The sequence below is a fragment of the Peromyscus eremicus genome, chromosome 13, assembly GCF_949786415.1.
Source record: "Peromyscus eremicus chromosome 13, PerEre_H2_v1, whole genome shotgun sequence".
Taxonomy (NCBI): domain Eukaryota; kingdom Metazoa; phylum Chordata; class Mammalia; order Rodentia; family Cricetidae; genus Peromyscus; species Peromyscus eremicus.
In genome coordinates, this window is record NC_081429.1 from 22,372,357 (window position 1) to 22,395,527 (window position 23,171).

Below are 23,171 nucleotides of genomic sequence, written 5' to 3' on the forward strand. Positions count from 1 at the left end.
GGGCTCTCCTCCTCTTAGCACATAATTCAATACAAGGCTTCATGTCCACTGTGAAAGAGCTCTGTGAGACCTCCATAAGCATTTTCCTTCCTCCCAGACAGTCACCACTCAGAAACAACTCTTGACTTGTAAGGGATCCTTCTGATTTTCATAAAATCAGCCTTATTTTATGTAACTTGCAGAATAACTTTGGCACAATTAACTCTGTGTAATCCAAGAGCCCAGATGCTGTACACAGTCCACAAATAACTCTTCATGTTATAAAGAGGTTCCTGGTCACTGGCCAACCACCATGCCTCACATACCCATCAATAAAAACAGCTTTCAAGCTCTATGAGAGAATCTCATCCCACAGCACTACCCTTTGGTGATGAGGACATTAGATACAAAGATAAAACAGAGGGGCTGGAATAAGTGTCTGACCCATTAGCAGACATCATTGAAGTAGCCTCCATAAGCCTTAGGGACCATTCCAGTATCAATTATGTGATACCCAAAGCAAGATATAAATTAAGAACAGGAAAAAGAGTTAGAGACAGGTTGAAAGAGAGAAGATCTTGAGGTCATGGGCCCTAAAGTTCAGTGGTAACTTATGATTCATCTGAAGGAGTATTTTCATCCTCACATGGGATGCAGGCAGAGCTGTAGGAAGAGTGCGATTCAACTGTGGGATCCAATACTGACACCAACACCAAGGGAGACCATGACCATCAGTAGAATGTCTCCTGGTACTCACCGGCACACTTGGTTCTTGTTCTCAGAGCTGGCCCAGGAGATCCAGTGCCGCCCTCCCCTGGTCTGGTGAGAAGCACACTGATCTCATATTCCGTGTCTGGGTCAAGGTGCCCAATTTTGTAACTCGTGGAATCCACTGGCTGCCGATCATTCCAGCTACCACTGGCTGTGCAGTACTCGACCTCCCGAGCCACAATGGGTCCATCCCCGTTGATGGAGTTGGCATTGAGCTGTATCCACAGATAGGTTGCTCCAACAGAGGCAAGCTGCGGCGGGGCAATGGGAACAGGTGGTTCTGCAGACAAACCAGAGAGTTACCTTTCAGGTGTTTTTGTATTCAGCTGATAAAGAGCTAAGCACGCATCCATGGTGACAGAGCAGAAGATGTTAAAAATTAAGTATTGGGCCGGGCGGTGGTGTCGCACGCCTTTAATCCCAGCACTTGGGAGGCAGAGCCAGGTGGATCTCTGTGAGTTCGAGGCCAGCCTGGTCTACCAAGTGAGTTCCAGGAAAGGTGCAAAGCTACACAGAGAAACCCTGTCTCGAAAAACCAAAAAAAAAAAAAAAAAAAAAAAAAAATTAAGTATTGAACTGATTTGAGGGACTTTGTACTGTTTAATTAGTGTATGTGCAGTGCTAATGACTTAAACGAGGTTCAAACCTTACCTTTCAAAAAGTAATGAGGGGGCTAGAGAGATGGCTCAGTGGTGAAGAGCACTTGTTAATCTTACAGAGGACCTGGATTTGGCTCCAAGTATACACCTGGTGGCTCACAACCATCTATAATACCAGATCCAGGAGATCTGGGGGATCTAATGCCTTCTGATCTTCTGTGGTGCCCATATACACATGCAAGAAAGCCACTAACACACATATAATAAATAAATCTAAAAAATTAAAAGGAACAAAGCTAACTTGAGCTCAGCACTCGTATTCTCAGCTACTTGTGAAGGAGACAGGAGGCTCCCTTGAACTTGAAAGTTCAAAACCAACCAAGGCAAAAAAGACCCTGTCTCGGGGGAGAAAGAACAAAAACAGGTATGGTTGTGAGTCAGTTAGGAGAAAGCCTGCCTAACATGCAAGAGGCCCTCGGTTTGACCCCCAGAACTTCAGAGTGGCTGTAGTGGAGCACACCTGTAATCTCAGTACTCCGGAGCCAGAGGTAAGAGCATCAGAAGTACGAAGTAATCTTCAGAGATTACACACTGAGTGTGAGGCTAGCCTGGACTACATGAGTTACTATCTAAAAACAACAAAACAACCTACCTTACTTGTTCAAGCGAGTATGCCCATAATCGGTCTTAGGACACAATACATAAACACATTTTACATCAAAGATTTTTTTTTTCTTTTCAACTAAAGTCACAATTGAAGCTCTCTTGAGAAGCAGTATTTAACAGCAGGACATATTCCATTGTCGGCCTTCTTGTTGAGATTCTTTGCATCATCATCAAAGGCATTGGGGGTTTCTACATCATTAAACTGGGTTGGCACATTGCCTGTTACCCCAGCATGTGGGATTGGTGGAGGCAGGAGGAGCAGGGGTCAAGACTAGCCTTGGCTAATTAGGGAATTCAAAGCCACATTCCCCCATGTTTATATCTGCCATCCTTTCAAAAGCAAGAAGTTTATCTCCTCCAAAATCCATTTCTGAGGTGACTCATTTTCCTCAAGGATGTCACAATGGGCTCATTCAGATGATAAAGTTGACACCTGTTATCCGCAAGGTTGCTCCTGGTATGAGTTTTACTAAAGCCATCTAGCAAAGGATGCTCAGAATCAGAGAAAACACTACACCCAGCTTGATAACTATCAAAGAAATCAATAGCAAACACTCCCTATAACTGAAGTCTCTTGCATGGAAGCTGATTCTTTTTCTCATTACTATCTAAGAATGTGGAGACCAGCCATCTTACCTATAAAGTACCTCCCACCTTATTAATTAGATGCCAGTTGAATGACCCTCCAGGAACCAAATGAGGGAATTCTGCATGCCATTGACTCTTTAAGTGGTACCCCACATGATGGATGAGATCATACAAAAAATTACATATTTTGTACTGAAAAGAGCTATCATCCAAGAGAAACGTAAGCTGTAGTGTTTTCTACAGGGTAGGTTGTGCTTTTTTGGTGTTTTTCTTATTTCCTTGTCCTGCCTACTATCTTACTACTGCAATAGGGGAATACACTGACTTGCTTGCTACAGCTTGCCCTAACCTCTCAGAGGGCAGGCATGACCAATGGATGGCAGCCTTGCTTACTGCTGAACAAGACCATAGGAAAGCTAGCATCATTGCAGGTGTGTAAGTGAGGTCACAGCAGGCCAATCCTTAGACACCACTCCCCTGGCAAGAAACCAACATCAGTTCTTTGCTTTCTGTGGAGATAGAGTGTCTTTGCTCTTTTCCATATCCCAAATGTGATAAAGTCACGTTGACTATAAGATAGCTCATTAGAATAAGTCCCACCAAGACCTCATATTTTGAGTGAATTTTAGATAAGGGGCTACGAATGTGATGTAAATGTACTAAAATATTTAATTTTTATTTTGAGACAGTGTCTTGCTAAGTCAGCCAGACAGACCTTGACCTTGTGATCCACTGCCATTAGCCTCCAGAATAACCGGAATACAGGCCTTTGTCGCTAGACCAGACTAAAATATTTCATAATAAACATAAAGAAATCCCACAAAAATGAAGTCTAAATCAACCAGGAATGAGAACTTGTGGCTATAAACACACTACATAGCTTTAACTGCTGCACCTGAGAATGACTGATGTACAGATGTCAGTATCATATTTAATTATATGTAACATACATATACATTCATATATATGTAAAATATATACTTCACATAAATCCAAGACATTGTGTATATCACATGAAATGTTTTCTAAAGTCATGGTACCCCATGTGCACACAGTCATGGTGAAAGGACCTGGGCTTCACATAAGGAATTGATCCCCCACCAGCACCTTAATGTCCTCTTAAGGGCATTTATAGTCTTCAGACTTTGGTTTCCCCATCTGTTAAACATTAGCAGCCCAAAAATTATAGGGTATCCAGTTACATGTAAGTTGTCTGAAATTATTTCTATGTATTTCAAATTAACTTTTTTTTTCAAAAAAGTAACATCAATGAAGCAGTAGAATCCAGTATATTATCCCTGATTTTTGTGCCTGACGTGGTGGCAAAGGTCTGTACCGTGGGTTGCTAGAGAGGCAGAAATGGGCCAATTGCAGGTTCAAATCTAGCCTGGGCAACTGAAGTCTCCGTGGTTATCAATAAATGTGGCTATAGACATATAAACGGAGAAGGAGACAAATCTTATGCCAGAGCCCCACACAGCAGCTGTTGACAGCTTTGGCACAGTGCAGAGGTGCTAAACAGGGGTAGCACATCTTGTCAATCAGACAGGGAATGCCAAGTGCTGCAAAAGCAGAACAAGAACTCCTTCCTTCCTTCCTTCCTTCCTTCCTTCCTTCCTTCCTTCCTTCCTTCCTTCCTTCCTTCTTATGCCTTCTCTGGCAGACTAGAATATTCCCTGTTACTTCTAACTCCCAACAAGTTAACTTTTCCCAAAGAGGCAATTTTTTTTTTTTTTAAAGAAGGTGCCACATTTGCAATGGATGGGAATAACAAAGCAGGTGCCTTCATCACGTGGGCCCTGGATGACTCCAGGGCAGCGACTCTAACCCAGACAAGGGGCGGTCATCTCAGAGAAGTGCACCGAGATGGGCATTAAATAATAACAGCAAAATGAAGAGTGCAAGGAACAGAGAGAGGCAGGGGAGGAGGAGGAGGAGGAGGAGGAGGAGGAGGAGGAGGAGGAGGAGGAGGAGGAGGAGGAGGAGGAGGAAGAGGACGAGGAGGAAGAGGACGAGGAGGAGGACGAGGAGGACAAGGAGGAGGAGGACGAGGAGGACGAGGAGGACGAGGAGGAGGAGACCTCCGCTGGGAGCACCCAGGCCATTTCATTCACACTGAGAAGTCTAATTTCCCCACTATAATTCCTTGACTCTCTAGAGAGCCTTCAACAGGGTAGGATCTGTGGAATGCTGGTGAATTTTAGTTCCTTTACGAATCTTAAGTTTGAACTCAAAATTTCATCCAGGCAGTCTAATTCAAATGTTACTGCATATAAAAAATGCAATGTGGCGAAATATATGATTCAAGTAAATATTTAGTGTGTTCTCCCTTCTGCTACACATCTATCAGTGCTATGGTGAGTGATTGTCAAGGTAGAATCACTGATAAGCCGGTATTGTGTCTCCTAAGCCAAGCAATGGGAGACAGGAACTCCACCAGACAGGAGTAGACTTCTCAAGCCCCTTATAGTTTTTATGACGAAGGCTATGTCTAGCCACTCTGGTTCAACTGGGATATGGCAGGTTGAAGGGCTAAATAAATGACTAGGCCTTTAAAGTTTTAAAATCTAGAACGGTGGTCCTGCAGTGGAGTCCCAAACAAAAATTATGGATACTAGCTCCGGTAACAGGAACACCCCTATCCTCTTCCCCATCGGGGTCTGACACCCACCATCAGCTTCCTCTGCACACGTGTGCATTCTGCCATTGAACTTCCCATAGGTCCTAACATTAGGTAACATTATTCTACCTATTTTACATTCAAGGCAATAGATGAAGAGAAGTAGCACATCCATGGCCTCTTCTTAGCTTATTGTGGGATGCAAAGCCAGTATTCTTTAAAACCGGCTGCAGAGACAAATATGCTGCTAATAGGAACAGTCCACCTTGATGTAACCACATTCATAATCTACACTCAAGGAGTGCAAAACAAACATGTAAATATAAGGCACAGGCTTGAGGAAGGGGCTTGGTGGAATAACACGTGAATCTGATGTTTCATCCCTACCACCAAAATATTGAAAAATGAAATATGAGATATTATTTGTCTCCCTCGAGTAAAACAGGGATGGCCTGTCAGAGTTGTCTAAAATGCCATTGAGGTGCACATGCAAGTTCAAATTATTCTATCTGGCACCAAAAATTGCATTAGTAGCTTGATGGGATAAACTCCTCTGCCCACAAAAAAATGCATTAAATGAGCTCAAGGAAAATTATTTCCCTTCCGTTTTTTACCTCTCATCTCCCACCTTCTTGAATATAATGACTCAATTTTCCAGTCACACGGAATGTAGTAATAGAGCCTAACCGGGACATTATGAATGCTAAGACAGTGTTATCAATAAGCTTCCATGATATAACAGGGCCTTTTTATACAGACACTGCTTCATTTTATTAACCATCTTGCTATCATAAACACCCTCCCTGGTGAATATTTGCATTTTAAGTGATTTTTCTATCAGAAAAAAAAATTTCATCCCTTAAAAAAAATTTATAGGTTGTAATCTGTATCCACAGAACCGGCAGAAATCCTGGCTGAGAATATAGTCACTGCTCTGTGTGCTCCTAAACCAACATCAATCACATACATTTTTCAAAAACACTGCTCACATGCAAAATTTGTACTTAAAATGCAATCCATCAATGCAGCCTATCACCAAACTACTATTCAGAAACAGGATAAGTTTGAGCATAAACAAATCATGAACAAACAACTATGTGAGCATGTCTATTCAAATAGACTATTTGAGGGTATGGAAATGCATTAAATACCTTTAACTACCAATTCTGCATAGTTTGATACCCCAACGCCGCCTTCTGTGCGAATCATGCAGCGGTACTTCCCAGCATCTCTCTTGGTCGTGTTGACAACATTAAATGAGGCTATGAATCTTCTGGAACTAGTCACTTTTATTTCCTTCAAAGGAGCGTCTCGGACATCAATGCCCTGTGTCATGGAGGGTGGAAAGGATAGAGAGAAGCAATATCAGCGATCATTATCAGGACAGCCGGACACCTGATGGCAATTATCAATGTCATATTCATGCAAGTTCTGGCTCATGTGTTTACCCCCATGGGCAGATGTTCTGTAAGACAGCAGTTCTGTCCCATCAACAAAACAAAGATCAAGGACTCCAAAATTAAGTGTGTAGAAATGTGTTGCTTGCACCTTTTAAATAGATTAAATTAAATGAACTGAGTGGGAGAGAAAAATGTTCAAAACCTTTTTTTAAACTTTGCTTTCTACAAATATTTGATTCTTCATAACACCTTATCCTATATTCTTATTCTTCATTAGAAAACAAAATTAAGTAACCAACCATCCTATTACTAACCTAATTTCTCTATAAGCAACCAATTACCAAGAATAGCATTAAAATCTACATCAGGTTTCATCACCATCCTCAGTGATGACTAATCCAAGTTTTATGATGTTTTTCTCATGGACACAAAAGCCATGGAAGTGGATGCTTGATAAATATCTGCTTCTGAAATACATTGAGGAAGAAGTCTTTCTGTATGTTCTGTATGTTCATGAAGCTGCTTCTACTGTGGGGAAGTTTTTTTTTTTTTAAATTATCCTTATACATCAAGTCAACCTTTTATTTATACACTCTTGGAAATCCAACCATTGTAAGAGATGAAAGCAAAAAGGGACACGAGCAGATTCAGTTCTGTATATTTAATAAGTCTTGGGAAGCCGGCAATCTTCTCTATTCTACATTAGTAGAAAACAATAGACCAAGATCAAGGGTTATGTACGATGCCAAGTCCAATGTCCACTGTTCATCCAGAAGCCATGCTTGGGGTGCCAAGATGTGCTATTATTGAGTCAGACAGCCAGGGTCGAAATGCTGGACCACTGGTAGACATCCACCAATGATGGCCTAAGAGGTGAAGAGAAAGACCTGGTGGCTGGCAGAAGTCACCAAGGGGATTGGCTGCAGATCCTGTGGGCTGGAGCGAGTCATAGGAGCATGGAGACTAAGTCAGAAAGTAACTGGACAAAGGATAATTGAGGGAAGACTATTCAAGTCACACAAAACAGTAAGGGAAGCCCAAGATCGTTAGAAAGACTGGCTGATGTGAAAATAACAAGAGGAAGTTGGATGTGTCGGATATATTAAAGTGTTTTCAATATTAAAATGTTTTCATTTATAGAAATACAAGGCTACACAACAATGAAATCCATCTGCATGGTTCAGTGACTTACACCATACAAATAAACAAACAAAACAGCATTTCTCTACGATACTTTAGGACAATCAGTCTTAAGCTAATGTGAGTTTGGGGGTTAAGCCTAACTCAGGTGCTAATCAAAATGTGATGACCTTTGCAGGGCTCCACTTTCCTTACCCAAAGAAAGATGATTCAATTTACTCTCAGGGCTACCGTGAGACATGCAAGGACACTGCTATAATGATTGGCATCACACATCGCCATCTGAGCTTTGGACAAAATGAGCAGTGACCTCTAGGGAAAACAAAAGCTGGCAGCATGTCAAAACCCCGCCTTTGTTTCTGACACACTGGGAAGGCAGCCTCAGGCAACCGTGTGCAGAAACCATGGGCTTGCTGATGCTGAAGCACAGAAGGAAACAGGCTCACTCACCCAGTCACTAGAAAACCACAAGGCCCCCACATGTTAGGTGCTGCTGTGAAACACACAGGATGGAGGAACAGTGTTCCCAGAGCAGTTAGCTCCCCCAAAGACGGGGGCTGAGCTACACGCTCTGTGCATCCTCCTAGGCAGCTCCCGCTTGGACAAGGAGAGAGCCGTCAGGAGTGCTGCATTAACAGAGTTCCTGCTACTTGGAAGGAAACGACAGGAGTGGGGAAGAAGGGTTCCATTCGCATTGTTTTTGGCATTGGCTGTAAAAGCAGTTTTGTTTATACTTTAAAAAGTAACAAATCAAAATATAAACTCTCATATGTCTCAATTTGTGTGTTTTACTAAGTTTAAAACTTTGATTTAACCAATTGCACCAGATTATTAAAAAAACTAAAAATCCAACAAGATTTAGCATTAACAATACATCCAAGAGGAAGCAATCCTCTCTGAATTCCATACATTTAATCTCTGGTAAAACCTCATAATCAAATTTTGCTAACAGAAGAGACCTGATACTTACAGCCATTAAAACTGGAATGTTTCATTTTCCATACTGAAAAGAAAATCTAACTTTTTGTTAATGAGTGAAATAGCAAACTTTATTGAAAGACTAACTGTTCATTAATAAGCATTTATTCTATTTATTAACAGCATTGACAACTAAAGGCTAGGGAATTGTTCACTGTTTTATTTACTTAAGTATATGCCCACAAGAATAAGCATTTTTTTAAAAAACTTCTATTTATTTACTTTTTACTTCAATAACAGTCATGCAATACTGTTCATAACAGAGGTACACACTGATTCCTGACCACAACCCAAGGCTGTACTGTGAGTGTCAAGGGAAGGCCCCTCCTGCATTAATATTTCTGCTGGAGAAGCAGCCCTTGGGAGGCACTCTTCCTTCATGCCATAGTGTTACTCTGTAAAATGCAGAGCTCCACAGTGTGAGCGACACACAAGGCCTGTGTATCCACGAACTCTCAGGAAGGTTTCTTTAAACAAAGACTCCACATACTTAACCACACAGAAAAATTCAGCTTCTTTATGAGAAATGGCACAGGGTCAGGGAAGCCCAAATCAATGAGCATCATTTCTGTTCTAGATCCACACAGGCAACCAAACCACACACCTTACTCAGATAGGTGGCCTTCCTCTTGCTATTTGCAATGTACAGTACACTGTTGCGACTCCTTTTGACTAAAGGATATTTCAGAGGTTCTAGGTGCCTCTCAGCTAACAATCTCACACAACTCATCAGGAATATGGCTGGCAGAATGGGGCCTCTTATAGCATCTATATTCCTGTCTGTAGTGGGAATCCGCTCCGCCCATAACTTTGGGCTATCTGGCCTGATAGAGGCAGTGCATCTTATCTGCCTATATGACCACTTAAAAGGGAGGAGAAAGGGGTCATGCTCTCTTGGGTGGTGAAGACTGGATCAGGCGGTATGAAGCAGTCTGTGATCGGTGCCCAGCTTTCCAAGGACTCTGCAACTGGATTTACCTTATCCTGTATCAATAAGTCTGTTTTCCCCCATAGAACCCCTTAATAAATTTATATATATATATATATAAATATAAATTTATATATAAATATAAATTTATGTATATATATATGTATATACATACACCATTGAGGCTCTCATTACAAGTGGTACCCAATGTAGGGCAGATGCCATCCAGCTGCCCTTCTTCTCCCTGTCTCTCTCTTAGATTTCCCACCTGACTCTTATCCTGCCTTACCATAGGCCAAAACAGCTTCTTTATTAACCAACGGTAGCGACACATATTTACAGCGTGCAGAAAGACCATCCCACAGCTCCTGTCTCCAGAATGTAACAATGTTTTCCTTTCAATTGCCAAAAGAAAGTTTGCAGTTGTGAAGAAAATAAGCGTTTAGGAGACTGGAAGTCACACTGGATTATCTAGGGGTCCTACGGCCACCACAGGGTCCTCATGGGAGGAAAATAGAAAGTCGCATGTGGAGGAAGAGGCTGTGAAGAGATTGGATGGGGATGATGCAACTTGAAGATGGCACAAGGGACTGGAGACAAAAAAATGAAGGAAGAAGCTGGAAAAGGCAAGACCTGCATCACCCTTAAGATTTCCAGAAGAAATCAACCTAGCTGTCACTGTACTTGAGGCCTTCTGATCCTCAGAAGTATAAGACAGTGAAGCCCAGGAGTTTCTGATATTTTGTTACAGTCACAATAAGAAAATAATAAAGCAACTACTGGGGTAATGAAATGCCACATGGCTTTTGATGGTGCATAGACATTGTGACCCTAATTTCCCAGAGCTGCACAGCAAACGTCTAAGGTCATGTTGAGTCTTTTGCAAAGAGTTCAATCCAAAGCTATCACGGAAGCCAAAAACAGAAGTCCAACGGTGGGCACATACTTTGCAACCTCAAAACTTTGTAGAAAACAACATTAATCCAACAGTCTATTCCACCACCGTGGAATAGACTGGAGAGCCCAGGCATGAACCCTCATAGGTACCACCCACTGATGTGCATTAGCATTATTAGACCACTCAGTTTGGAAAGAATGGTGTTTTCAACAGTGGTTGTGGAGAAAGTGGATAGCCACTGGCTTAAAAAAAAGAAGGAATTAGATTTTTAGATTTGTCACATGCAAGAGTCTAAATCAAACACCTAACCTCAAGAGTTAGTATCATCAATCAAGGAAAAACTTTAATGATCTGAGATCTGGTCCTGGTTTTCTTAACTGTGATGCCAAGATCATAGGGACCAAAGGAAAGTAATCAGGGCTGCATCAAAACCACAAACTTCAGTGCATAAAGAATCAATATTTGGATGAGGACACAGCTTGATGAACAAATCCATTGCTGTGCAAGCTTTAGAACTAGAGTTCAGATCCTCAGAACAGATCCACACAGGTACTAGGTGGATGTGGCAGCCCACCTGTGATCCAGTGCCCAGGACACAGAGACAGGGAATCCCTGGAGGAAGGTGGATAGCTGGAACAGCAACAGAGGACTGTAGGTTCTGTGAGAGATCCTGCCTTGATAGACAATATGAGGAGCAATCAAGAAAAATATCTAATGTCAATCTCGGGCTTACACATACACACACACACACACACACACACACACACACACACACCCCACACACATAGCCACACCCATGTCCACACACAAATACCCATGCACACGTGCGTATGTAAACAAAAAAGAACTGTTGAGAAAGTAAAGTATCAGCCCGTAATGTGGGAAAAGCTTCTGTAAATCATATAGCTGAAACCCTGCAATTCATCAACAGCTATAAAAATTTTCAGTTAATTATTGAGCAAAAGACTGTTTCTCTAAAGAAGAAATGCACATGGCCAATTGGCACAGGAAATGATGTTCAGCATCACCCATCATTAGGGAAATGCAAATCAAAACCATAACGTCATACCAGTTCACACTAGGTAAGACGGCTTATTGTCAGGTACATGGAAATTACCAAGCATGGGACAGATGCTGGAAACTTGGACCCTTGCACATGGGTCAAGGGAATGATGGGGTTATTGTTATTCTACAAAGAGCTAAAAGAGAAATTATCATAGGACCCAGCAATCCTACTGTCCGAATGCAGAATCTAAAGAGAACCTCAGAGGTTGGATGTTATTGGTCAAAGCAGCACCAGCCCCAATGGTCAACACATGGAAGCAATCTCACTTTCCACCAATGGGAGAATGAATGAGCAAGGTGTAATACACACACACATAATAAATCTAATTTGGCCCTAGAAAGGAAGGAACTTCTGACAAATGCTACAATGTGGAAAATCCTTAAAGATCTTATATTAAGTGAAATGCATTAGTCATAAAAGGCAAATACCGTATACTTCACCAGTGTGAAAAAAATACATTTAAAAAACTATATATTCTTATCAATTAGAGATAAATATCATCATTACTTTAGTATATTGTAGATTTTTTTCAATGTCAAGTTTTATTTTAAGTAAAATCTGAAATGATGGCCCAAATCATACAGACAGGTTTATATCTTTCTTTAAACATTCTGTGAGGTCTGTAGACCTTTTCATATTTTATATATTATTAGGTAGCTGATGAATAAAACATACATATAACAAGAACTTTGGTTATGAGAATCCAAATATTCAACAGGATGCTTCTATTTAATTTTGCGGTATCATGTGGCTTTTATAGGATGAAATTATTTTTCTTACTAGATAGGATTTTAATAAGAAAATTAATCTCACTTTTATTATTTTTAAAAATGGATGTTGAGTGCTCAACCCTTCAGGGAACATCCATCATTCCTCTAAGACTCGAAAACCATCCCAGAACAGGGAGCAGAGAATGTAGGAACTCCACAATGGGGAGGAGAACAAAGGAACCCAGTCTCTGGGACTTGACATGACATGGCTCTCATGGACTCACAGCGGCTGCAGGGACCAGCACAGGGCTACACAGGACTGGACGCATCAACCTTCAGTCATGGACTGGGGAGGGGCTCACGGGGTCTGGCTCCTCCTCCTGGCAGCTGACTGTTGGGGCAACAGGAACCTTTGGCTTAAGTAGAGGTGGAGCCATTGAGTTACCCATGCTCCCACGCAAAGTTCCACACACAAATCCAAGGGAATAGCCCTGCTTAAACTCAGCGAGTCACATGAAAACAAAGTCAAACAAAAGCCGTGATAGTGGAAGTGGGGTGGGGCTTTAGTGGAAGGAAGGGGCCGGGAAAGAACACAGTAAACATGCATATGAAACGGTCAATAACTAAATTAATACTTAATTAAAAAATAATTGCCTATGAGACACCAGGACATAAAATATATATTGATCTCTGTATAGGAAGAAGATTTCTTGAAATGAATATCTTTAGGAAATGTAAGTGTGGAGTTTTCACAAAGGGAATATTGAAAACTATGTCAGAAAACAGTTGGTGGGTGCTACTAACTGTATTTTGCATGGGGAGGCATGAGAACATATTTAAATATCTGATATAGCAATTACTCATAGTGAGATACATACATATGTGTATATATACATATATACACACATACTTATATATATATATATATAAAATCTATGCTCATGATACTACCAAGAATTTTATAGAAGTATAAAAATCCCATTATTTAATTTAATTCCAAAAATCCATTTGGAATTAAAGACTAGCGTTCCTAATTCAAAGTAGGAGCAGAAGGAAAACCAACCAACCAACCAAACAAACAAACAAAAAACCGAGGCATCTCCAGGAGAAACAGGGTGGTAGTGGTTAACTGGCTTCAGGATGAATCAAGGGTCTGGAAAAGCTGGGAAAAGCAACAGGGGAGGGAGCCCTGCAGGGAGGAGGGGTCAGGCATGGTCAGGGACATAGGACAGGCTGAAAAGAGAATAGACAGAAGCCAGGGGAAATGCCAGAAATGGGTGAACTGGTCTCTGGGAAAAACAACAACAAAAACACTTTTGGATAGGGATTTCTCTTCCTGTTCTCTGAAATCCTGACATTACACATCAGTGAGAGTCTCCTGGTTTCTTGGTGTCCAAGAGTCAGACAAACCCAGTAAACACTTGGGATTCCAGATGAGCCCGCTGTCAGATGAACGCTCCGAGGACCATCCACATCTGGGTTCATGGCAAGAGGAGGAGGGAGAGGAGGGGAGCAGGAAGAGATCTTGGCCACCCTCTGTGCTATGGACGAGCTACAGCAAATACTCCCCAAACACATCCCCCTCTGCATGCAAGATACCATGGGCAAAAAGAGACAGAAATAGTTATAGAAACAGGAACACCCTACCTAAGCCCGCCCTCCTGACACACACAGGGAAGGCCTGGCCAGAACTCTATGTGTTTTTCAGGGAGCGACTAAAGGATTAAATGAATTGATTTCCAGAAGCCTTCAGGTCTCCAGAGTCACTTCCCGTGGCTGGAACTGACTGGAAATTGTGAGGATCCCTGTACCACAGTTGAAGTTTTGAAAGGCTTCTAAGTCCCTCTCCCTGAGGGCCTTTTCTATGGCAGCAATGACCAGATAGGGTAATATGTTAGAACCTTGGGCACTACCAAGAAGTCAGGAGTCTGTGGAGAGGGCCACCTTCCTTATATTTACACAGCTGAACAGTGAGAACACCTCTTGGGGTGGAGCTGGCAAGCTGCTCAAATGACTTCTCCCCATTTTTCCCAGTGTGAGAGAAGGGCAGCCCCACTAAACATCTCTTAACAAAAAAAGACAGCACAGTGCACATTGACCAAGAACAGAATCCAGAGTGCTCTTTATGATATAGTCGATCACGCAAGACAGTCAAGACAGACACAAAATGTGACGATCACATGTCCAGGGTAGTCAAAGTATCACTGCTCTAACTTTTGTGAACTTCATGAAAGGACCCATAATGACGGTGCCTGAGAAGAAATGGTCTCACTGGGTTAAATACGGCCCCTTTGTGAGTCCCAGTGCTTTTTACAGTATGCATGTATTCCAATGTGAGTAAGCCAGGAAAAAAGTACTGATAGTAATTTCAATTATGCTTACAACCTTCTTTAGGCAACGGGCTCACTGAGAACTTCTAAATGAGCAGTGATTTACCACCAAAAGGAGTCATATTAAGTCTTTCAGGAATATCTGTGCCATAATCAGAGCAATGATTGAAGGAAATTGAGGTCTAGGAAGCGAGCAGCAGTTTGAGCAAATTAATCAATCTCAGGCATTTTGGAGCTGCTCTGAGTGGTTGAGCTTAGTAGGTGGCAGGCAGGGTCCTTGCAAGTCACATGGGTGGGGATGAGCTACAATGTCCAGTCCCCCACAGCTGGAAGAGTTATGGCTACCCACGTTCAAGCAGGCCCTTCTGTACGATGTCCACTACATTCTCACCGTTGAGACCTTTCAGGACCATCGCAGGGCAGGGGAAATCTCCTCCCATCAGCTTACATCATCTAAATGGAACCTTTTTTTGAATAGCTCAGCAGATCTAGTTTCGCGGGCCCATGGCCTTTTCTGCTTGATAATGAAGACACTGAATTGCTAAACTGCAGAGAAGCAACGCAGTATGTTCGCATGTGCTGCTTTCCCTCTGGGAACTGAGCCAGGGCCACGTCTGCCTTCCTTTCTCATGGGAGAGCCTCAGATTCTTGGAAGCAGGATAAACAAGTAAACCCCATGATGAGCATGAGAAAAACAAAAACAAACACAGGAAAACAAAGCTTTGAGAGGTTTAGAGTTCATAGGCCAAAGGCGCACATGCGCATGTGTGCGTGTGCGTGTGCCTGTGCGTGTGCGTATGGGAGGGAGAGAGGGAGAGGGAGAGGGAGAGGGGGGGGGGGAGAGAGAGAGAGAGAGAGACAGAGAGAGAGAGAGAGAGAGAGAGAGAGAGAGAGAGAGAGAGAGAGATCCGTAAAAAATGCCAAAGCCCCTCTTCTGCCCTCTGGATGGATCCATCCTGACTTCTAGACCAAACTCAAAGCCCAATTTCCAATCCCAGCCTTACGGCTGCTATTCAGCAAGCTCCCCCACCATCACCCTAATTTCTGCGGTTTCACCCCAAACATGCACCAGCTCTTAAGGCCTCCTTTGACCAAGTGACATGAAACCACTAAATGACCTTGGGTACTTAGATCATTCCAGGATCACTCTAGATAACTCCTATGCTCTCAGGGACATAAAGAAAACCTTTCTCCTTAAATTAAAGTAACCCCAAACCGCACTAGGTGGAAACACACGGGGAGAGCAGCAGGAAGACTCTCAGTGGGCTCTGTCTGAACGCTCACATCTGTCAAATAGATGCAGCTGTAGATGGGTAACCGACTAAAACAATAATGGATGTGATTTTCAGCATTGATTTAGACAGTAAATGGTTCCTATAGCAACAGCAGACAGTCCACTTTCTCTGTTCCTGGTATTTTCTGCGTGGTAAGTGATGTTAAGTTTATGCTTTAATATATATGGTGTAAAATACTCAAGTTAAGCTTGCTGAAGGCACCATAATTTTACCTCTTTACAAATCATTTTGTAGCTTTTATACCTAATAACAAAACGGTTCTGATATACAGTTGTGATTTTCCCCCATTATCTATAAATGAAGCTAAAAGCCACTGTAGACCACATGTGACCAGTCCTACCTCACTCAGCCAGAGCAAGGCACATGTGAGCTCACACATAAACACAAGTTAAAAACTCTAATTGAATTGACAATTTAACTTCTTTTCCAAGGTTCATGAATCCTTGACAAAAGTCTAGGTTTCCCAATGCACTATGTAAGGAGCATTGTGGGTTGGGAGACAGTTTCTAGATACAGGTGTCTGAGTATTAATCCTAGCTCTTGATATCATCAATGCGCCCCTAGAAAAGTAAACAGAACTCCCCAGGCCTCAGCTGCATCTTCTATATGTGGGAATAAAGTTCCGCAAGGATCACTGAAAAAAAAATGCCAATAAACCAAAAATCAAAGCTCAAATGTTACCTAGCAGAGTACCTACCACCCAGTAGTGCTCTGTAAAAGACATTATATATTTTTCTAGCCCCTGTAGAAATCAGTGATACAAGCACTGTTCCTATGATCTCATTCTTTTGTTCACAAGACAGGCGCAGTGCTGTAGATCAGGGAGGCTGCTTGTGAGAATCAATTTGGTCTCTCTCTTCATCTCTGTCTCTCTGTCTCTCCATCTCTCCATCTCTGTCTTCCTCTCTCTAACTAAAAGCATCTAAGATTGCTTGAGCTCAGGAAAAAACTACAAGAAATTATTAAATTTGGAAGTAATACTTTTTTTTTCCAGATTGGGTTGATGATAACTAGCTAAATAGCATCATACAACAAACTATCAAAAGAAAAACATTACATCCATTTCTAGACCAACAACTAAAAAAGAAGTTTAAAATCCAAGTGAGGTTATATTTTTTCCTCTAAGAAAAACATTCCCAAATTAGGAGCTTACATGGGATTAGATTTCTATAAACGGTGGAAGGGACGGGTTCACACAGCCACTACTCTGGCACTGGTGTAGGCAGGGGTGAGCTCAAGTAGAAAGGCCTTATTACAGGTGTATTTCTATGACTTTTATCACGTCATATGACAATAATTTTAGAAAACACAACTTTGAGAGAGTGTTATAACGGAAAAATAACCTAGGGGAAAGGGCTGAAGCGTGAAAACTTAGGAAAGATGATGTTCTGAATGTCACTGAAATGCCTCTAACAGAGGTCCGTTTTTATTAGTTGGTTTGGACCACTTTGTATGATGTCTGCTGTCTATTATAAACTGGAAGATGACATTCCATAAGGATCGACACTTACATCGTCATATTTAAGACCTTTTCTGTTGACAGAAGCCATGGGCCTAAGCAAGCATTTCGGGATGCTTGCTTCACCATAAAGTGGCCTCCGAGGTTCACCTGGAGAAGACTTTTCATCTACAAAGGCACAGAAAGCCCCACATATCAGCAAGTATCTGACAATCACTGTAGTATTCCAGGTGCTGAATAATACTAGTGTTTTTAAAGCCTACTTCATAGTAACTGCATTTTTAAATCAAAATTTGCTTGTTTTGTGTTTACATGCAGGCATGAGTGCATGTATGTGTCTGCATGTGCTCCTGCACAGGTACCATAGCAGGCATGTCCAGGTCAGAGGGCAACTTAAGCAGGGATTGGGTTTCTCTTTCCGGCATGTGGGTCTAGATTGGACTCACAGCATGAGGCTTGGTGACAAGTACTTTAATTCAATAAGTAGTCTTGCTGGCCAGAGTAACTACATCTTATTTCCTTTTCTATTTCTAAGAACTGATGTATACCATAAAATCATTTGAAAACACTATGTTGTTGACTTACTTATAATAACCATCAAATTTCATATAGCCATACATAGCTTCAAGAGTCAATGACCACATAATTAAAAACAACTCAGAAAGCCCTCATGAAAGCACAAAGGCATCAAAAGGAGTAAGTATACATGAAAACATGCAAAAGAATCTTTTAATTCTGTTGTGTGTGTGAATATACACATACCTTCTCTGAGGTGTTTTCAAAATCAGGATTAAAACGTAATCAAAAGTTGGTAACAACATGAAATAAGGTCCCATTTTGGGTACTTGGTTGGTTTCCATAAACACATTTGATTTCAGTGTCTTGCATGGGAAAATGCCGTATTTAAATGCACTCACTGCCGTGTCTGAGGGCACCTATCAAACATCTGCAAGAACTTCATAATCACAGCTTACACTGCACACAATGCTGCCTTTAAGACTCTGCAGGTAGAAAGATGGGCGCTCATCTCACTGAGTTTTATTTTATTTTTATTTAGTTCTGCAGTTTAGAAAAATTCCACCCACACTGATACTAGCCTCATCCCCACGGTGAGATGTGTCTGTTACGGTGATAAAAGGATCTCTCCCAGGAGCTGGAGAGTCAGCTCAGCAGTGAAGAGCCCTTCCTGCTCTTCCAGAAGACTCAAGTTTGGTTCCCAATGCCACATCTAGCGGCTCACAACTGCCTGTAACTCCAGCTTCAGGGGATCCAATGAACTCTTCTAGCCTCCAAGGGCAACATCATACCCACAACATACACTGACACAAACACAGACATATGTACACACATGAAAGTAAAATCTTTCACGGTTTTCATTATTACTTATGTTTCATTAGATTTATTAATATTTTGTGATAATGACCACAAAAGCGCTATTTGAAGTTTGTTTCAAACAATTAAATCCTTGGACATTTCATGTAGGGGTGGACCAACACGTACCTGGAATACACATAGACACACAGACATTTTCCCGCAGGTCATGCCCTTGATGTTAATTGTGTGATGGGGTCATTGCCAAATTCTTTGAGGTACATATCGCCAGTTCACCCACATTTCAGGGAGGATAACAGAGTTTGATGTACACAGCAGTGCAACAGAAGTAGACACACAGGTTTCCACTATTCCTAACTACACAGTTTACCCCGGTGACTGAGAGGGCTGACTCTCAGTCCCTTATCTGTCAAATAGACATAATACCACAGTAGGGACACAAGAAAAATTGTGCCCACTGCCTACTGTGGGTGTTCTAAAGACTGTCACACACAAAAGACCATTTGCTGACGGCCACCCTTGAAAGCACTGATGTTGCCCCAAATAAACATCCATCCTAGATTTCTAAATTTTGCTTTATTCCTAGGAGATTTACACCATAGAGGAATCAAAAAAAATATTTTTTAGTACTCATTTGTGCATGGATTTCAGAATTACTTTAAAGACCCCAGTGAGATGACACGCAGAAAACCACTTTGTAACTGCTACAGCTCCAGAAGCACTGTGTGTGGAATATTCCTCATCAGAAATGTTTGAAGAAGAAGTTAGTGTTCAGCTTGGTTCAGATGTTCAGATGTTTGCATATAGATAATGAGTTCTTAATAATAAGATCTAGGGCTAGGGAAATGGCTGAGTGGATAAAGGACTTGCCACACAAGCTTGAGTACTGGAATTTTGATCCTCAGAAATCACACTGCATTCTCAGCACTATGGACACAGACAGGGGATCCAGAGAGCAAACTGGCTAGCTAGGCCAGATGGGACTGGTGAATTTCAGGTTCGAATGCAGACCCCAACTCAATAAATACAGTAGGAGACAAAGACCAAGACATGTGACCAAGGGAGACACATGAAGTCAACTTTGGTTGCCTACATGTACATACACACATGCCCATATGCAGGCACCTACCTACACATATGCACACGTACACATACATATACACAAACATGCACATATACACATAATATAATTAAAAATGACATCCGTATCTACAGAAGATATTCAGTTACATTTCAGATTACCTCATGCACATAGACTGAAAGTAAATTTTAGAATATTTTAATAATTCTGTGTATGAGTCTTCTCCATTAGATAAACACTTTCCCACAAAATGCCTACTCAAGCAGAAGTCATCAATAATTACATAGTAGGATTACTTGATCATCACAAGACTCACAAACCAAACAGCATCCTGAGAGCAGGACAAACTAAAATTTACTTAAAAATCCAGAGTCATGTAAATTCTATGACTATAATGCCCCATCTTGGGGCTACCATGCCCCATCTTGACCTAGGCACATGGAGACTTTCAGGCATGACAAAGACAGATGATTAGGAAGATTAGAAACAAAAAAGGTCTGGGAAAGAGAAAAAGGAAAACGTCATAGGGTCAGACAGGAATGGATTCATCAATATTATAACGCTTCAAAACATGAAATTATGATTCAGAACATGAAAAATAAAGAAGCCTTGGACACAAAGTTGGACATGAAAAGCATACTGAGATGTCTACATACACGTGGTCCCCAAATCCACAGGCTCTGCGCCCGAAGACTGAAGAAAACAACAAACCAAAAGTATTTTGAAAGCCAGCATTGTGGCTCCTATCTATAGTTCTAGCCCTTGGAAGTTTGGGGAAGAAAAATGTCCTGGACTACACATTAAGTTCCAGGCCAGCCTGGCTCTATAGTGCAATCCTACAATAGGACAAAAAAAAAAAAATAACAAAAAAGATGTTTACTGAAGACATCCAGTCTCTGTCCTTGTCCTTAGCTCCTGAGAAGTTGAACACAGCCACCAATGCACAGCATTAACATTACAGAAGTTATTGTAATCTTGAGATTATCTCAGTGTATGAGACTGTGTGTACAGGTTACATACAAACACTCTGCCATTCTACACAGGAAGCTCAAGCATCTGAGGACTGTGTTACCTATAGGCTCCTTACCCCAAACTCCAGGGACATCTAGGGACTACTGTTTACCAGTTACATGTTACATTTGCTTCTTCATTCCAATTTACTATGCCCATTAAATTACTATACCCATTAAATACTATAACATTAAATTTTGCTTCAGGTTAGGTACTTTCAACCCTTGCTTCACAATGGAATCACTTGGACAGCATTTGATGAAATACTGAAGGATGGGCCCCTCATTCGGACCCACTAAATCAGAACCAGGGAGTAAGCCTGAAATCCCTTAATCCCCCAAGGTAAGCATAGAGAGGCAGGATGGAAAAGTCTACTGCAAGGTACCTCTCTCCCACCTCAGAACAGAAATCAGCTCACTCCTCATATCATATCTCCTAATAAACACTGTTTAGAACCACCACTTCCCCTACTAGTGATGGATTAAAGATTGGAATCCCAACTTAAGGGGTTGAAGCAGAGCATCCCAAATCTGGGAAAAATCTAGGAGCAAATCTTGTCCTTCGTGTGCCAGTGAGTCCTTGGGATTATGCCCTATGATTTCAGACCTGGGAGTTCACACTTTTCATAGTCCCCTCCCAAGTGATGTGCACAAGAAAAGCAAGAGTCATAAACTAGTTTTCCGTAAATAATTAATAACTGTACAGGTAATGATGGAAATAACAGTGTCATTTTTAAAAGGTGGTAAACGCTTTGTGAAAGATGTCAATAAAACATGTCTATCTCCTTCATCAAGCACAACAGACAGCCGATCTGGATCTCATTAACACAAACATCCACCCACTCAGGCAGCAAGCCTATATCCCAAGCATGATCATTTACAAGAACTGAGACGTGGGATAAAAAGAAAAGAAAAAAAGTTAAATGCTTACATCAGTCTTCACATGCTACAAAAAGCTTTTAGGGTAGTGATTACAAAACTTTCAGAAACAAAGAAAAAAGTAAGGATGGATTGAGAATTGGGATTCTAAAGTTCTGTACCCATCCCTCCTTCCTGGCACAAAGGTCTTGGACAAAGACTAGGATACAGGAGAACAAGGTGACATCAGGCAGAAGGGTAAGGCATGCTCTGTGCGGCGGCCATGAGATGCTTCCTCCTCAGACCACATTCCCACCTGACAGCCTACCATTGACATTCAGCTACTTTCCACTCCCTCCAGAAAACAGAGCAACACAAACAACCAGCTACACCATGGCGATTAAAAGGGATAAAGGATTTAAAAATCATATAAATGTGACACCTCACAGTCACCATGCCATGGCAGAAATGCAAAGTACGGTAAGAGGCGGGGATGGGACCAATGAGAGAAGGGAAACAAGACCGTGGAAGCTGCCTATCGTGAGACAGTGGATACGGAAGAGTTCAAACAGAGTACTTCAGCTTGGTAGCAAACGCAAAATTATAAATAAAATGATAAAATAAAAATGTAAACGCCTGGGGCTGTGTCTCTTGGGGGAGTGCCAGTCTGGCATGCACAAGGACCCTCGCTTGATCCCAGCACTGCAAAAACAGACCACCGAAACTCCCCCAGAGAACAAGAGAAGGAAAGAAAGGGGAAAAGGTATTCTAGGAGAGTTGAGGGAGGAGCAGCCCGTAGATTAATACTTAAAAGAAACAAGATGCAGTGTGACTGCAGGTCATCAAGGAGAAGAACACCCCTCCCCTAAAAAAAAATCCCCAAAGTCTAAGGAAGGGAGTGGCATTCTGTGCGGAAGAGAAGGTCACTGACATCACTCAATGTACCAGAACCCCTCAGAGTGGGCACAGGTTCAAGGGACTGTGTATCACATAGAATGTACAGAGCAGGACCTGAAGGACTTCAGCGGCACGGACGGGCCATGATTATATGAATATGCATATACACACATAACTTAAATGCTTGAAACTAATGCGAGCTGTTTAAAAGTGCTCTTTACAGAAAGGTCTGCAAAAGCAAGCTCTTCCTTTCTCTCTCTCTTGCTGTGTGTGTGGCGTGGGGGTGGGGGAGAGAGACTGGAGTGAGAATATTTGGCTTGTTTTTCTTCAGTGGAAGACTAGAGAGGCGTTGTAGTTTAGAATTTAAGGTTCTTTGCTAAATCTAATTTGACAAAAATCTGTCAAAGGAGATCATCAAGAAAAAGCAATGGGCAACAGGGAAATTCCAAAAAGACCAGAAAAGAAAATGGCCTAGCTGAGGTTGGAAAGCTGAATATCTAACTGATGTGGACAGGATGCTCTAGAACAGTGACTGCCTTGGTGTCTCCAGTCTCTCCTCCAGGATA

At 41.7% G+C, this 23,171-nt stretch overlaps 1 protein-coding gene across 2 annotated transcripts in view; it reads right to left on the reverse strand.

Annotated features, from left to right (window-relative positions):
- The window catches only part of Ptprm (protein tyrosine phosphatase receptor type M), a 713,675-nt gene that overhangs the window by 387,639 nt on the left and 302,865 nt on the right, over positions 1–23,171 (reverse strand). For both annotated transcript variants that reach the window (XM_059277901.1, XM_059277900.1), the window contains exons 6-7: positions 6,375–6,549; positions 737–1,030 (exon numbers count right to left, since the gene is read on the reverse strand). In XM_059277901.1, coding sequence (XP_059133884.1) covers positions 737–1,030; positions 6,375–6,549 — 469 coding nt within the window. The remainder of the gene's footprint in view (positions 1–736; positions 1,031–6,374; positions 6,550–23,171) is intronic.